Source organism: Rattus norvegicus, chromosome 5 (genome assembly GCF_036323735.1).
Source record: "Rattus norvegicus strain BN/NHsdMcwi chromosome 5, GRCr8, whole genome shotgun sequence".
NCBI lineage: Eukaryota > Metazoa > Chordata > Mammalia > Rodentia > Muridae > Rattus > Rattus norvegicus.
The window spans coordinates 77,454,405-77,467,700 of record NC_086023.1 but is presented as its reverse complement, the minus strand read 5'-3'; the positions used below and the strand labels follow the sequence as shown (position 1 = coordinate 77,467,700).

The window sequence follows — 13,296 nt, the reverse complement described above, 5'->3', positions numbered from 1 at the left end:
GTGAAACATCAAAGATGAAGTCCTTTTGCAGGGCAGGGTCTACACACCATGCCCGCAGAAATTCTGGCTGTCCATCACACCAGCTTCCCTAAGGGCTTCCTCTTCAAGCCTGTGACCCTCCTCCACCCACTGAGGCTGACCTTTCCATGCCAGCCATAGCAATCATTCTCTCTGTAGAAGGTCCCCAGTGGTGAGGGACATCAGTTGCTACCCACACCTCACTTAATAGCTGAATTCATTTCCAAAGAGTGGCCCTGAGACCTGGGAGAAGGGGGAGGTAGTGACTAATTGTCTTTACTATAAATACCAGTGCTATAGCTATGGGAATGGGTGTCCTCTTAGGAGGACCATGATGCCTAACTATGTTTACCCTAATCAGTAAGTCCAGCTCAGGTTCAATAGACTTTAAACTCACACAGGAAAAGATGTTTAATCAAAGAGCATGTCATCTCATTCCTCCTGCAGGCCTAACACCCCAGCAGCTTTGACCATATTTCCTGGTTTGCTGGAGGGTCTGCTGGGACAATGAAGGGCACCCTGCTGGGGGGGGCAGCAGTCCTGCAACTTTGCTGGAAGGTCACCTGCCTCTGTCCTAGCTTGTCATGTATTTCTAAAGACTCCTGAGAAGTATATGACCCTCAACCCCCCTTTTTTCCACACAAGCCATGGGGAAAAGGAAGTTCATTCAGTAAGCAATAGTGTGGCAGTTAGAAAATTATCTACAGGGTATAAGTTAAGGATTTGGCTGGTAAAAGAAAGACAGGAACAAGGCTGGGTCTGTAGTAAATGATGGCTATCCCAGCACTTGGAAGATAGACTGTTGTGGATTGGTTCTTAATGCTATTTGTGTTAAGTTGGCTCCCAAAATCACCTGTGAGACACCGGCGGTCCCTGCCCTGAGCTGGTTCTAATTGGTAAATAAAGTTGCCAGTGGTCAATGGTTGGGCAGGGAGACCCAGGCAGGACTTTAGGTCCTGGAAGGGGGAGGGGGTAGAATCACCATGCCAGGAAAGGAATAGGATGCAAGCCTGAGAGCTGTGGAAGACAGAACCAGCCAGGTAAGAGTCAGGGAAAGGTAGCCCCAAGGGCCACTGCCCCTATTGGGTCTGTGGTAGCTGAGATGAAATTTGGATTTTAGAAAGTAATAACTCAGGAGTATCAGAGGGGAGAGTGTGTTAGCTACAGGGGGGTGTGGGAGTGGTCTAGCTGTTCAGCTGCTTAGGGAATATTAAAAATAAGGCTGTGTGTGTGTGTGTGTGTGTGTGTGTGTGTGTGTGTGTGTGTGTGTGTGTGTGAATCCAAAGCTTTTGGGTGGGTGTAGAGGAGGCACACACAGGAATTTAGAGTGGATTAACATTCAACTGCTTCTTCAGTGGACACAGAAGGATTGGGAGTTCAAGCCAGCCTTGACTGCCTACCAAGTTTGAGGCTAACCTGGGCTACCAGAAACCACACTTTAAAAAGAGATAGAGAGAAATAGGAATAATGAAGCTTTGGTGTCCTCTCCTACCCCCGTCCTTTAACTAGAGTCTCAGGAAGCCAGGAAACAGGGTAAATGCTTCTCCAGGACATCAAGCCTGATGACCAAGACCATACAGAACCTCCTCCATCTTGTATTCTCGCTGTGGCCAGTTCAGGTTTAACTAGACCCTTATCTCCTTCATAGAGAATCCCACGGAAAATTACCCAACTCCACTCTAGGAACTAAAGCTCGGGATGTCCTAGCTAACTTATCTTGGCTCCCTTACACTGCTTACTTCTGCTAAGCTCCCCTGCAGCTGCCACCTGAGCGAGATATCAGGACACAGTCTCTAAAAAACAAAAAACACGGTTTGGACACTTGAGGCTAAACTCGGGTCCAGAGACCCTTGAGAGTGGCCCTAGCTGGTTGGAACAAAGACCTATTGGCTATAGGCTGTGTCTGAGTACTCATCTCTGGTGAGCTCCCTGTAGCGCAGGAAGCTTTAGGAGTGTACACCACATACTACCCCAGACTAACTGAATCAGAATGCCCAGGGGAGGCACTCAACAGCGCAGTTCTTACAAGCCACTAGGGAGATAACCATCTGCTACCTAGAAGGCTTGGGTGCGGTATAAGGAGGTCGGCGCTCCCTGTCTCTGTCCATCACTTAAGATTTGAATCTGAATTGTCCCCTGAAGGCTCATGCTTTAATGCATGGTCTCCAGCTTATGCCACTGAGTCCAGCCTGGTCTACAGAGTAAGTTCCATGGACAGCCAGGGCTACATAATGAGTCCCTGTCTGAAAAGAAACAAACAAACAAAAACAAAAACAGATGAGGTTATGTTCCAGAGTCTTTGGGGATTGGTTGTTAGGGGAGATGATGATTATTGGAGGCTATACCCACCCTTGGTTCCCGTTCCTCTCTGCTTCCTGATGTGCCTTAATGTGAACAAAGCCTGAGAAGGAAGACCTGAGATAGGAGAGGCAGAGGAAGAAAATAGGAGAGTATAAAGGAGGGCGTCTCTGTGTGCTAAATGTGAACACGGTGTGCTGTTGGGGTTTAAGTCTCGGCTCGCGTCCGGACAAAGCACATCAAGCCAACATGGTTCCGTGTGGAGAGGTTTAATGAGAGAAGAAGAGTAGAAGAGGAGAGAAGTAAAGGAGGGCCATGAGCACGTGGAGGGAAGGAGGTGGGGATGGGGAGAGAAGGGACAAAGGGGAAGAGAAGGGAAGAGAGCAAAGAGCAAAGCGCAAGAGAGAGAGGAGGGGCCAAGGAGCCCCTTACATAGTCTCAGGCACAGCTGGCCGTTGCCAGGCAACTGTGGGGCGGAGCATACCTGGCTGTTGCCTGATAGCTGTGGGGGTGGAGTTTAGACAGAATACCAACATGTGCTAATGGGAAACTAACAAGAAGGAAAGCCAGGCTTGGCGGTGTGCCTATAATTCCTACTCACTATGGGGATGGGGGTCTGAAACAGGAGGATAGCCAGGAGTTCCTGACCAGTTTTGTCTACAAAGTGAAAGTGTCTAAAAAACAAAAATTAGAAAAACAAGGCAAAGGAAAAGAAGGAAAGAAGGAACTCAGGGGAAGCAGAAGGAGGGGGGAGGGATAGAGGGAGGGGAGATGCCTCAGCTACTTAAGTGCTTGTGTGCAGGCATGAGGAGCCAAATGTAGATCCCTGGCTTAGCATAAAGGCATGGCCAGGTGACAGGTCTATATGCCCAACACTGGGAGCATAAAACCTGTAGGTCCTTGGAACTCATTGGCCAGCAAGCCTAGCCAAATTGGAGTATTTGAAGATCAGCAGGAGACTGTCTCAGAGGCAATGGAGAGAGGGTTGAAGACCTCTGCCATCAACCTTTGACTTCCATGTACACATGCGTACACACACATGTGCATCTGTACATATAACTCCTAAAAGTAAGGGAGGGAGGGAGGAAGAGATCAAGCTAGAATCACCTCTTGATTCTATATATTCCTAACAATAAAAATTTTCCAATAATAAATTATCATTTTCAAAACCAATGGCATTTTCAAATGAGATTTCCCCACCAAGCACCTGGCTCCCGCCTGCTGCCAGAAAGATCAAAGACACCCCAACTGTAGCATCTAAAACTAGTCCCCTGTTGCCCCTCCCCCGGTCTCTTCTCTCCCCCCCCCAAATAGCTCTACCCAATGAGAGCTAACTCATGCCACCCCAACCCCAGTTCACTTGCTGCAATCTTAAATCTGGAGCCTACAATGTGCCCTACTTGGAAGTAGATTTACTGCCAGTTTAATTAGTTAAATTAAGATAAGGTTATCAGTTTAAGCACTATTCCAATGACTGGCGTCCTTATAAAAGGGGAACATTTCAACAGTCGTACATGAGAAGATCATGACGAGACAAAGGTGAAGTGATTCCTTCATAAAAACAAAGCCACCAGGTAGCAAAAGCAAGTCAGCAGAAGCTAGTCAAGGTTCATAGAACAGACTCTCCCACACAGACCCTAGAAGTACCGACTCTGCTCACACTTGATCTTGGATTTATAGTCTCTGAAACAAACAGAACAACATCTGTTGTTTAAACCACCCAGTTTGTGAGACTTTGTTATAGCAGCCCCTGTGAACTCCCTTCACTACTCATTGAAGATTTACCCTCCCCCATCTCCCCACCCATTGCTCTGCAAGAGTACTGGGCAGGTGGCCAGCTGGTTAAGCATTGCCTTAGGAGAAAGAATTGGACTTACTTGAGCAAGCAGAGCAAGAATAGGTCAAGGTTAGTGTAAGAAGAGGCAGTGTCTGCCATTCGCAGAAATGGTAGGGCTGGCATAAAGGGGGTGAGGGTGCATGTAGCTGTGGGCAAAATAAACACCCACTTGTTGCTTAGTTGGAAAAGCCAAGATCGCAAAGGCTGCTCAAATGTCAAAGAGGTGGGGCTGGCGGGAATCCAGGGCTCCCCTGGACTCTATTGCTTGCTATAGCAGACTTTGCGACAGAGTTTTTATCTGGGAGGTGTGCAGGGAGCCACATGGAGACCTTAGGGTGATCCTGTACACATCGAGACCCAGCTTTTGAAGTTGCTGAAGCTGTTTCTTTTTGTGGTGGCTGCTCATTAAAGCAGCAGGTTTTGATGACCTGCTAAGTCAAGTTCAAAATATGTGAACTGAACAGGCAAGGCACCTGGCACTCCTCAGAGCAGCTCGGCTCTGCCAGGAAGCTGGAATCTCACTGTAGCTCTTGGAACTGCATTCTAAGCTTGACCATCGCTCAAGGAAGCCGGCTGGAATAAAAGCTCCCTGGACTGAGAAAGAGCGCAGCAGCTGAGCTCGCCCCGCCACCGGCTCACTAGACTCCTACCTGCAGCTCTTCAACCCACTCCTTCCCCATCTCCTCCTCCGCTCTAAACCAGTTCTCACTTCATTCTTTCCTTCTCTCTCTGCTCCCCCTTTTTCGGGCCCTCCCCGAATCTTCCTCTGTAGCTAAGAACCAACCTTTCCTGCTCCTCAGATTTCCTCTCCCCAACCTTCTCCTTTCTCCTTCTCTCTCCCTTTATCTTGCCAGCTTCTCTCCTTGCTCCCGGGTTCCCTGTTGGTCTCTCAATCTTTCACTCTACCACCTACCCTTCTTTTCTCCTCCCTTCCCCCTGCCTCAGCCCTCAGTGTTTGCTTTTCTCCCGGATGCGGATGAAAGGGTTGGCTTGCCCGTGCCCTGCCCTACCCAAGTTCTTGGAACTGGGGACCAGCTTAATGGCTGAGGGTTCCCGAGCTCAGGCGTCAGGTCAAGGGCCTCCTATAAACATCCAATTTCTTCGTGCCCAGTATGAAGGGCTGAAGAGACAGCAGAGGACCCAGGCTCACCTAATGGTGTTCCCTAAAGGTAGGACTGGGCAAATGCTGGGGAGGAGGGAACTTCTGTGGGTGGAACCGGGTGACTGAACGGCCAAGGAGAGGAAGAAAAGAGCTGTTTGCTGACCCAGTCAGCACTGAGACAGGGAAGCTTGATCAGGGTGACTGTGCCCAGCCTGTCCCTTAGTCAAAGGAACAGAGGCCCCTGCCAGGCGTTTGGCTAGCGGCCACCATTCCTGGTCTCTGTGCCTTTTTTCTCCTAGTTCTGATCTGGCTTGACTGGTCGGTCAGGTGAGCAGGCTTGGCACCATCGCTAGGCTAAGTAGGATGATGGAGGGTAAGCGTCCTGACTGGATCCACAGGCAAAACAGAGAGAATGGCTTTGGAGAAGAAAGATGGGGACTCCCAATGTGATGGCAGCTGACGGGGCCAGGACTCAGGGCTCAGGCAGGCAAAGTTCTACATTCTACAGTGGTAGGTATCGCACCACACCTTAGGATGGAGTGGTTATGTACACAGGCTTGGGACAAAGCCTGACTTTACCTTCCCCATCCCCCTCCAGACCAAATTAAACCAAAGCAGATGGAAAGAAAAAACATGGGAGGCTGTGGATAGGAGCATTTGTGGCTCTTGCAGAGGACCTGGGGTCCATTCCAGCACCTACAGGGTGGCTCACAACCCTCCCACTCCAGTTCTACTCCTTTTCTTACCTCCACAGGCACTGGGCATGCATAAGATGCACATATGTACATGCAGGCAAAAACATTTCTACAGGTAAAAATAAAATTAATCTTGAAAAGCTTTTCTTTCAGTGTACAACTAACTTCTCTGTGTTCTTGAATATTCTCTTTTGCTTGAAGATAGAAGGAAGACCCTATTTTAAAGTCTTTGCAGTCCGGGGCCCTAGCAGAAGGTTCCATTTGGCTAGGGGCATCAGCCCCCCTCCCACCCTCCCTCCCTTTGTGTGTGTGTGTGTGTGTGTGTGTGTGTGTGTGTGTGTGTGTGTGTGTGTGTTTCTCTCTTTCTCTTTATCCTGTATGGACCATAGACTAGAACTGAAAGTTAAGAGGTCCTGCTCTGAAGACCTGCCTGACCCTTCGACTACCCCCCCCCCCAGGCCTCCAAAGCCCTCTCTTGGTAGACTCAGGATGAGAGAGGGTTCCTATGTTTTCCTCTCCTCTTTTCTTGTTCTCCAATTCCTGAAGAGTATCCGAGCTCTGTGAAGACTAGTGTGCTTGCTATGCTAAAAGCGTAGTGAAAGTATGACCAAAACAGACCATCACTCTTACCTGGGGCCACGTGGAAGACTGCATCTGTGTGCAGAAATGGCTGCACCTGTGTGCACAACTGGCACCTGTGTGCAGAACTGGTTGCACCTGTGTGCTGAAATGGCCACACCTGTTTGCAGACCTGGTACCTGTGTGCAAAACTGCCACCTGTGTGCAGAACTGCCACCTGTGTGCAGAACTGGCCTGGCTGCATCTGTTCTTCTCATTTTTCAAGCAGGGACTCAGAGGGGCTTCCTGATGACATCATTCCTGTAGTACCATCACCCCCCCCCCGCCCCAGTCTACTTTGATGCAATGAGGGTACTAACAAGTGCCAGGTCGGGATTCCAGGCTCAGCATGGATCTCTGGTTTCTGTAGGTAAACAATTCCTGATGCTCTAAAAGTTCACAGTGAGCTTCATATCCCACCAAATGGGAAAAAAACCCTTGAGAAGGAAAAGGCATCCATCTGCATCTTCAGCTTAGAAGCCCGTCCAGAGAAGAAAGAGACACTGCAAACATCTCAATAAAGTGACCATGGGCTCTCTCCTCTGTCCATTACCAGAAGCCTAGGACACAAACCCCATAAGCTAAGGACGACATTCAGAGGGGGGTCTGTTAGTCAGCTCCGTGTGTTGAGACAAAGTGTCAGAGGAATAAACTTCAGAAGAGGAAAGGTTTACTGTGGCTCATGCTCTCAGGGCTGTCATTCCAGGGCCACTTGCATCTCTTGTTCTGGATCTTTGCCAGCACTTCCATCCTGTAGGAGCATGTGGTGACAGATGGTGCTCTCCTCCTGGTGACCAGGAAACAAAAAGTAGGGCAAGGTGCTGGAATCCCAGTACCCCCTTAGATAACACACGTCTGTGAAGCCAACGTCCTTTGAGTAGGCAAAGCTTCCATAAGCTCCTAAAGACGCTCATCCTAATCCTGGGACCAAGCTCTTAGCAAAGAACTTTTAGGACATTTAAGATCTAAATCACGGCAGTGTGTGTGCGCGCGCGTGTGTGTGTGTGCATGTGTGTGTGTGCGTGTGTGTGTGTGTGTGTCTATCCTTTTGTGTGTATATCCTTGATCCTTGCCAATTTTTTTGTTTTGTTTTTGCTTTTGGATTTTGGTTTTTGGTGACAAGTTTTCTTTGTGTAGCTCTGGCTGTCCTGGAACTTAGCTGTCCATAGACCAGGCTGACTTCCAGCTCATAGAGATCTGCCTACTTCTGTCTCCCCGGTGCTGGCCAAGGTGTGCACCATCACCTCCTGGCAATTCTTGCCATTTTTTTTTTCTTTTCTTTTTTTTCGGAGCTGGGGACTGAACCCAGGGCCTTGCGCTTGCTAGGCAAGCGCTCTACCACTGAGCTAAATCCCCAACCCCAATTCTTGCCATATTTAAATACTAACTCTCACTTGTTCCCAGACAGAGTTCACACACTCTCACTAAAGTTTTATTTGGTCATTGTTTGTTTTTTGTTCGTTTGTTTGTTTTTTGTTTTTAATAGAAATGACACTAAGACTCTCCTAGAACCAAAGCACTTTTTTTAAAAAGTGTATTTTATTTTATGTACATTGTTGTTTTGCTTATATGTATGTCTGTGTGAGGGAGTCAGATTACCTGGACCTGGAATTACAGAAAGTTGTGAGCTGACATGTGGGTGCTGGGAATGGAACCTGTATCCTCTGGAAGAGCAGTCTCTTAATGACCAAGCCAAATCTCCAGTTCCCTCACTGAAGGTTTTTGTCCTTCATTTATGCTTTAGTTTTTTCAATAAAACTGGATAGCAATTGAATTCAGTTTTTTTATTGAAAAATTTATTTTCATACAATACATTCTGATCATCTTTTTCCCTCTCTCAACTCCATGCCTTTCTTTCTTTCTTTCTTTCTTTCTTTCTTTCTTTCTTTCTTTCTTTAAAATACAAACAAGAAAACACACAAAAGAAGAAAACCTCACAGAAACATAAAAGTGGAAACAAAAATATATAAGCAAAAGACCAGTAAGACAAACAAACAAACAAACAACAACAAAATCCCAAACAAAGCAACATGAGACAAATGTCTACATAACCACCACTGAGCTCCTTTGTGTTGGCGATCTACTGTGGGCCTGGGGCCTGCCCTGAAATGTGGTTAATATACCCAATAAGACATCACTGGACAAGACTAAGATTTCCTATGCACTCGTGTACCAATTGCAGATAGCTTCTTGGTTAGGAGTGGGGGCCCATGTCTGCCTCCCTCTCTCCGTGCTGGGACCCTGTCTGACTTGAACCTGTGCGCGCTGCCATGATCTCTGTGAGTTCACGTGTGCATCAGAGCCCTGTTGTGTCTGGAGGATGCTGATTCCTTGGAGTCATCTGTCTCCCCCAGCTCTTATAATCTTCCACACTCCTCTTCTACACAGCTCTCTGAGCCTGAGAGGGCCGGGACGACGACATCCATGTCAAAAATGAGTGACAAAAATCTCTCACTCTCTGCACGTGTTCCAGCTAGCACCTGGATTTTTAATATATTTATTTGTTTGCTGCCTTTCTCCTCTATTAGGACCCATTCATAAGGTTGTGAGTATTCTCACTGCTATATATGGAACTTCGAATAAACAATGCCCTTGAGGGGTTAGGGATTTAGCTCAGTGGTAGAGCCCTTGCCTAGCAAGCACAAGGCTCCCAGCTCCAAAACAAAAATAAATACAAAAACAAAACAAAAACAAACAAACAAAAAAAACAAACAAAAAACAAAACAAAACAAAACAAAACAATGCCCTGGACATAGTGTTTGGTAAATGTTTGTTGAATTATGAATAGTTAGAATTATATATTGGGGGAGAGTTCACGTGTCAGGTCATGTGTGTTTGCATGTGTGGGTTCACATATGCAATGTTCTGGGTATCTGATCCCCTTGGCTTTCAGGGTCTGGTCTTCCTTTAATCTGAAAGCTATGAGTTTTCCTCAAAGGGAGCCATCCAGAGGCCTCCCACACCCGATGACACTGCTGTGCCTTCTCTTCTTAGAAGGGATCATGCCTGCTCCAGCAGAATTGATGACCAGTACTGTTTGGATTAACAAGGAGAGAAGGAGCTCACTGTCACCAGAGGAGACCGACTCTGAGGCTGAGGGGATGCTGGAGGAAGCGGACAGAAGCTGCCGTCAGGCTCCATGGCACACATACCTTGAGCTGCATCGCTTGGTTCAAACCTTCCATCTGGAAGCCGGTCACCAAGGCAACCCCAAGGGATACCTTGTGGAGCCGGAACCAAGGTTGTCTCCGGAGGGAGACACTGATGTTCTGAAAAGCAGTCAGAAGACACATCAGGAAATCAAAATCTCAGAGGTAGCTCAGCGGCAAGGTCAGGGGGACCGTGCCCCACTACAGGTAGCAGGCTCCAGTGCGCAGGGCCTTGCTTCCACAAAGAACCTACACAGGTCTGGAAAACCAGCTCACTATCCATTTCCCCAGAGGAAACCTCCCAGGATCTCCCAAGCTGCCCGGAACCTGGGCTTATACGGCCCACCTTGAAGCTTTCCACTCAGCCAGACATCTCATCCATGTGGCCACCTGTTGACTCATCATGGAACCACACAAAGCCACAACCAGAGCCTGGAACAACGAGCAACAGTTGGAGCACCTCGATTTTGGAATCATGGGAAATGAGTTTCTTAATGGTTTTTTTTTGTTGTTTGTTTGTTTTGTTTTGTTTTTGTTTTTTGTTTTTCCCTTCTAAACTCAAGAGATTACCCAAGTCAGGATGAAAATGCTCTCTTAACCACCAACCCAATTTTAATCTAGTAACCCTAGATGCTCCTCTGTGGCTAGGACCAGTACAACACTTGGTCCCAGAAGCAAAGCAGGACCTTTAGCCAGTGGGTTATCTTGACTGGGAGTCAATGATTAGAGGAGCTCTCCTCCCCCTCCCCCAATACTTTCTGGTTTTTTGTATATGCTGGGAGGGTCTCCGAGAATTTAGCACCTTCCTTTCTAGTTCCTCTGTCCGGGGGACTTAAGAGACAATTCAATAGTAGTGGTCCTCCCATCTGCAACTCCCAGACAGTGGTCAGCCTGGGTAAAAAGGGCGTGACAGTCCCTCCTACCTTCCTGTGGGCTCAAGGAGTCCTTGGGAATGGATGGCTTCTTTCTTTCACCAGTCACTGAGATGGTACATCCCAGCGTCATTACAGATCTACTTCCGGTCAGCCTTTCCTTCTCTGGTTTTTTTTTTTTTTTCTTTCCACTCTTTGTACCCGTGTGTTCCGTTCTGTTGATTAACTTCTTCTTAAAATCCATTAGCCAGGAGTGGTGGCAAATATGTTGAATCCCAGCCACTGGTAGCTGAGGGAAAGACAACTGGGAGTTCACACCTGGCTTACGTGAGACCCTGTCTCCAGCCAAACAGCGAACAAACCCAAATAGCGGCCAGTGTTGAAAACACATGGTAATCGCGGCCTGAGGGAGGAGCCTCATGCTCGGGAGATAGGTATTTCCACAAACTACTTCCTTTGCAGCCTGGTGGCTCACTCAGCTCCCTCCTGAAAGGCCTAGCATCTGGAGTCCAAGATAAAACCACAGACGGATAGACAGGCAGGAGCAGGTGAGGCTCTTGAAGGGGTCACAAGCACAGGAACCAGGGCTGGTGCCCCTATCTTGTGGATCTCAGAGGAAGCGGCAGGTCACGTGGTCAGTCTCTCTCTGATTCGTGGCTGGCATGGGGAGGGGAGGGCATTCTGGAGTAGGAATGTGGGACTCTGAAGATTTGAGGAGGAAGGGACACATCTAGTTGAGGTGTATCTATGATGGGCAGATGTGTCACCACAGGTAGCCTCTGGTGTCCCCAAAACTGGCAACCTACTCCAAGAACTTCCTTAGGAAATGAGAATGGCGCCTGTGATTCACCTGGAATCTAGGCACTTGGGGAGTTCGGTTACAGCCTCATGGCCCCCTTCCACAGTGTGGAGGTGGGGCACCTGTCTCTCCCTGTGGCAGCGGGGATTCCTGAATCAACTGTGGAGATAAAGAGGCTGAGGATGGCCCTAACTTGGGCAGTGTCCGTCTGGTATGTGAATTCATAGTTCTTTCCTGGAGTCTCAAACAGATTTATGATCCAACTCAACCTGAAAGGGGTTCGCCAGTGGCTGTGGAAAGGAAAGTCTTCTGTGAACCCCAACCCAGAGTCCAACACCCCCACCCCCCGCCAGGATCAAAAATATGCATTTTTAAACAAAGTGGAGTCTCCGTTCTTGAATGTGTGTGTTGGGGGAGGGGACCATTCTTTCCTGTTTACCTTTGGCACCGCAGGCACCTTTCCCTCGAATCAGATTCTGTATCTCCAAGCTCCGAGGCCTCTGGAGATCAGCTTAGCTTTAGGAAGTCACTTCCGTTCCTTTGCTGAACAGTGAATTAGATACTATTTTTAAATAGTCTAATAAAATTCAAGAACACTTTCTGAAAAAAAAAGTCTCTGTCTTTCCGTCTTAATTTTTTTGCTTCTCATTCACATGTAATGGTTTCCTAATGCTGGTATTATGTGTTTCATGTACAAGCGCGTGCACATGTGTGTGGAAGTTGAAGGTCAACTTCAGGTATCATCCCTCCAGAGTTGTCCACTTTGGGGTTTTGGTGGCTTTTGGTTTTCTGTTTTGTGTACATCAGCGTGTGCTGGGGCAAGTGTGGCAGTTGTGTACCTGTGCATGTGCACTGAGACCAGAGGAGGAGGCCAGGGGTCCTTTTCTATCCCTCTCTGCCTTGCTCCTTGAAGACTGTGTCTTTTACTAAACCTAGAACTAGACTGGCAGGACCAATGATCCCCACAGAGCTGGGATTATGCGTGTGCGTGGCCTTTTCACATGGGTGCTGGGGATTCAAACTCAGGTCCTCCGGCTTATACAGCAAGTGCTCTTAACCACTGAGCCGCATCTTCAGCCGCAGCCTTGTTCTTTGAGACAAGGTCTCTCTCTGGGACCCATTAGGCTAGACTGGCTGGCTAGCAAAACTACAGGATCCCCTGATCCCTGCTTCCCCATCTCTGGGATGAAAAGCAAGTGCTACCCAGCTCAGATTTTCTTGTGAGTGCGAGGGATCTGAACTTAGGCCCTCATGCTTTCACTGTGTTGGGAGCCAGGCTGACCCATGGCTTTCTCAGAGACCCAGGCAAAAGGGACAAAGGAAACCTAGTTCTGTGTCCTTGCCCAGAGACAGACTAGGCAAGGTCTGGTCTGGGACTGGGGTCTGGTCCTCAAAGGAGTTAAGGTTTCTGTTCCCGGGTTAAGCCAGCTGGGGTAAGCCAGGTTTCTCCCTTAAAGGGCTGTGGTTGTCAGTCCTCAGGCGGCTGTGTGTCTGGTATCTTGTGTTCTCTTAGCCAACACTGGTCCATTTAGCTCTCTGCTGACCTTGGTCCACTCTCCCACTTCAGATAGTGTATAAGGTGCTGTACTTCTATTTCATTTGTTTATTTTGTTTTTCCAGTCAGGGTTTCTCTGCATAGCCCTGGCTGTCCTGGATTCACTCTGTAGACCAGGCTGGCCTGAAACTCAGAGACCCACCTGCCTCTGCCTCCCAGTGCTGGGATTAAAGGTGGGCCATCCTGTCCAGCTTAGATGCTGTGCTTCTTAATAAGAATGAGTCATCAGCTCGTGCAAGACCTCCGAGTCCCAGCTTCTGTGTTCTCAGCCCTGGTCCTCCCACTCAAAGCCTCACCATCTGGGGCCTTATTCCTGCCTGCTCAGACCGGCACAGTGAGCCTCTATCCACTGA

The 13,296-nt window shown here is 48.3% G+C and overlaps 1 protein-coding gene across 1 annotated transcript; it reads left to right on the top strand.

The window, feature by feature from the left end:
• The first annotated feature begins 4,631 nt into the window (after window positions 1-4,631).
• Window positions 4,632-12,000, top strand: C5h9orf152 (similar to human chromosome 9 open reading frame 152). The gene is made up of 2 exons (NM_001400939.1): window positions 4,632-5,322; window positions 9,563-12,000. The coding sequence occupies exons 1-2, from the start codon at window positions 5,124-5,126 to the stop codon at window positions 10,066-10,068; spliced, it is 705 nt and encodes a 234-aa protein (NP_001387868.1). The 5' UTR covers window positions 4,632-5,123; the 3' UTR covers window positions 10,069-12,000.
• The last annotated feature ends 1,296 nt before the right edge of the window (window positions 12,001-13,296 follow it).

Bases quoted from the DNA above. Each gene is read 5' to 3' on its own strand.
- C5h9orf152 (NM_001400939.1), top strand. From the start codon at position 5,124: ATGCGGATGAAAGGGTTGGCTTGCCCGTGCCCTGCCCTACCCAAGTTC. The intron at 5,323-9,562 runs GTAGGACTGGGC...TTCTCTTCTTAG, and splicing joins CCTAATGGTGTTCCCTAAAG to AAGGGATCATGCCTGCTCCA.